Consider the following 3200-nt stretch of genomic DNA (forward strand, 5'->3'; position numbering starts at 1 on the left):
GGATCAATTTATAAAAGCATAAATATCATTACCTCATATTTCAATGTGCGATATAATTAACATCATCATTGTGAATTCTAATTAATAAAAAAAATATATATTTTACAAAGCAACTACATTCATGAGGACCACGTTTAACAATGCTTTTCTACTATTGTTTCATGTTTTTTAATTTTACGGTTAACACGCTGAGGGTGGGAGTATTCCCCTTAAAAATTCCCCTGACTATAAGAATTAGACATTTTCCAAGCCAACTCTATTTTCCCGTTTAAGGACACACCCTTTGATACAAATAATGCACGTATTATTAATTCCATACGTGGAATAAAAGCAGGAGAAACCACACATAAACAAATCCCTTTTGTGTATTTATTTTATTCGTTAATATTGTTTCACAATACAGATTTTCACATATAACCACTTTATCCCGTTTTTAAAGACAGCTTACGCTTCGTTTCGCATTAGTCATAGGCCTCATAAGATGGCTGATAAGAAAAATGCATTGATCTATCATTATCATATGTATTGGAATAATCAGAAGATCCTCCTCCCCTATTATCGCCATCCCAACTTCCGTCTTCACTGTGTTCATCCCATTGTCCTTCTCCATTATATCTATCATATTGTCCTTCTCCATTATATCCATCATATTGTCCTTCTCCGTTATATCCATCATATAGTCCTTCTCCGTTATATCCATCATATTGTCCTTCTACATTATATCCATCATAATGTCCTTCTCTATTATGGTAATCCCATTGTCCTTCTCCATTATATCCATCCCACTGTGAACTTGCATTACCACTATATCCATCCCACTGTGAACTTGCATTACCACTATATCCATCCCACTGTGAACTTGCATTACCACTATATCCCTCCCACTCTTCCTTCGCATGAATTTCAATCATAGCTTCTTCTGCAGTTTTTTTACGCTTTTTCTTATGATGTAAGCCGTGTCCAAAGGGTGTTCTCTAAAAAACGAGCGTAAAAGATAATATTTAAATAATATACTTCTTTTATAATTATAAGTAAGGACATAAAGCAGGTACACATTTTAACATGCATTTCTCGTTTACTTTAATAAAAAGGTATAAAGCGATGAGTATAATTAATCCCAAAGCACATGAAAATCCTAGACGAAGAGTGCTATATTTGCTTGTGCTTCCACCATTGCTCCCTGGAACTAGAATTCCTATATCACCTAAATATTCAATTTGATTATCTAGAGTCGATGGGTCGTAATCTTTTCCATAATTAACTACTCTAAAGCTAAGTCCTTCTCGAGTTTTACAGGTATGCATTCTATGATCGTATGTCGTACCACTCGGACAATACGCACCTTGACCACCAGCACCGTATCTGAATGATTTCCCTTTTAAATCGGAGAGTCTTCTTGCTCCACGTTTACCTGTAAATGAAGAAGAAAAAATAGGATCGATGAATCTCCTCCTCGACTTGCAGCCCTAACGTTCTGATTATACGTCCAAGTTGCACTTAAAGCTTGGACAGTACATAATAATTGGGGATTACCTCTCTCTCCATCAACTATAACTCTTCTAATTTCAGTATCGGGCTTTATTTTAGCTATCAATTCATTCGGATGGAAATTTGGATTACATATAAAATAATTGGGACAATTACTATATGAAACATCATACGGATCGCAACATTCGACGTAGTTTCTTTCATACAAATCTTTAATATAAGTTAAATATTCTAGGTAGGAATTGCGATTAACAGCATCAGTATCAATTTTGCTTTTTAAGGTTTCTATGTTTTTAAAATAATCATGTATGTCTTTTTCAACTTCCCAATGACTGAAATCACTATCAAATAAACGTGGACAAGGAGGGGCTCTTAAATCATCCCAACTTATATAACGAGCTACATCGATAAGTTTAAAAATGAAATGGTAGTAATAGTTACTGGCTGAATCGACTTTAAAATGTTTTTTAATTACATCTTGTGCCCAATTAAGGAAATATGAACAGCGATCGGAATATTTTCTTTCCGATCTAACAATATTAGGTAAATTTGCATATCTGCATGCTATCTTATTACAAAGATCTACAAGTTCTCTTTTTTTACTGTTATCGGGAATGTTTAAATCGTTACAATAGTTCCTATAATAACAACTATAGCTTTCTTCAAATTTTTTATATTGCTGTTGGGCGGGAAAATCTTTAAAAAGAGTCTCCTGAAAGTAAGAAAAAGCATTTGAATTTACACAATAAATGTCTTAAATAGTCCATTTCCGCACTTTAAGAGAAATAAATATTCAAATGTTAAGTTGGGCATGTTAGGTTGAAAAAGCATAAAGACGTACCCATTCATTTCTCTTTGGGGTTACCATCGTAATTACACATGGCCAAATAAAAACATAAATATTATTTGTTTATGTATATCTGTTCTCATATAAAAAATGAAGGAACACAGTCCAATCTTGCGTTAGTTTTTTTCACAGTGTAAACTTTAGCAACCAAATAAATAGGTGTCAGCAGCAATTATTCTTTTGATATACAACAATTTGTAAGTACGCTCACTCCTATCAATATCACACAAAATGAAAATATCTAATTTTCTAAAAAGATAAAAATAAAATTGTAATTTAATAGTCCATATATAAATTTTGAAATGGAATATATCGCCTCACAAATATTAAATTTTCGCATTCACTATGTAAACTTTTTTACTATTGTAAATTGAAACAAATGTTCTGTGTTTTTATAAATATAAAATTTAATCCGAATTCAAATAATTCGATAATGTTCCACTTCGTCCTTCAAAGATGTTGGCACCAGATAATACACACTCTCAATAAAAAATATGAAAATTTCTACTTCCAATGAGTTACACAGCTTCAAGTACAGAATTTATTAAATTTTAATTATTTAATTGTAATTGTCCGTAAAGGATTCTATAATGCATAACTCTCTTAGAATTTTAAGGGAAAATTGCTACAATTATAAGTTCTAACAAATTAAAAGTAAACAATGTATATAAACAAATGTGAAGTATGAATATCAATACAAATATAAAGAAAATGTTTCCAAACGGTAAAGGCAACATGTAAAGTTCAGGCTTTAGCGTTAGAGTAAATATTTAAATATACGAAACCATAGGATTATTAAAATATTAATAAAATTTTCATCATGAAATAAAGCTGTGTAACAATTCAAATTGTAGAAAATATTATA

The 3200-nt window shown here is 31.3% G+C and overlaps 1 protein-coding gene across 1 annotated transcript; it reads right to left on the reverse strand.

Moving 5' to 3' along the window:
* Positions 1-1378: 1378 nt before the first annotated feature.
* Positions 1379-2337, reverse strand: PCYB_002900 (CYIR protein; the record flags this gene model as incomplete). The annotated part of the gene is made up of 3 exons (XM_004227711.1): positions 1379-1411; positions 1472-2200; positions 2233-2337. The coding sequence occupies 3 exons, from the start codon at positions 2335-2337 to the stop codon at positions 1379-1381; spliced, it is 867 nt and encodes a 288-aa protein (XP_004227759.1).
* Positions 2338-3200: the final 863 nt, after the last annotated feature.

Source organism: Plasmodium cynomolgi (genome assembly GCF_000321355.1).
Source record: "Plasmodium cynomolgi strain B DNA, scaffold: 0193, whole genome shotgun sequence".
Classification (NCBI taxonomy): domain Eukaryota; phylum Apicomplexa; class Aconoidasida; order Haemosporida; family Plasmodiidae; genus Plasmodium; species Plasmodium cynomolgi.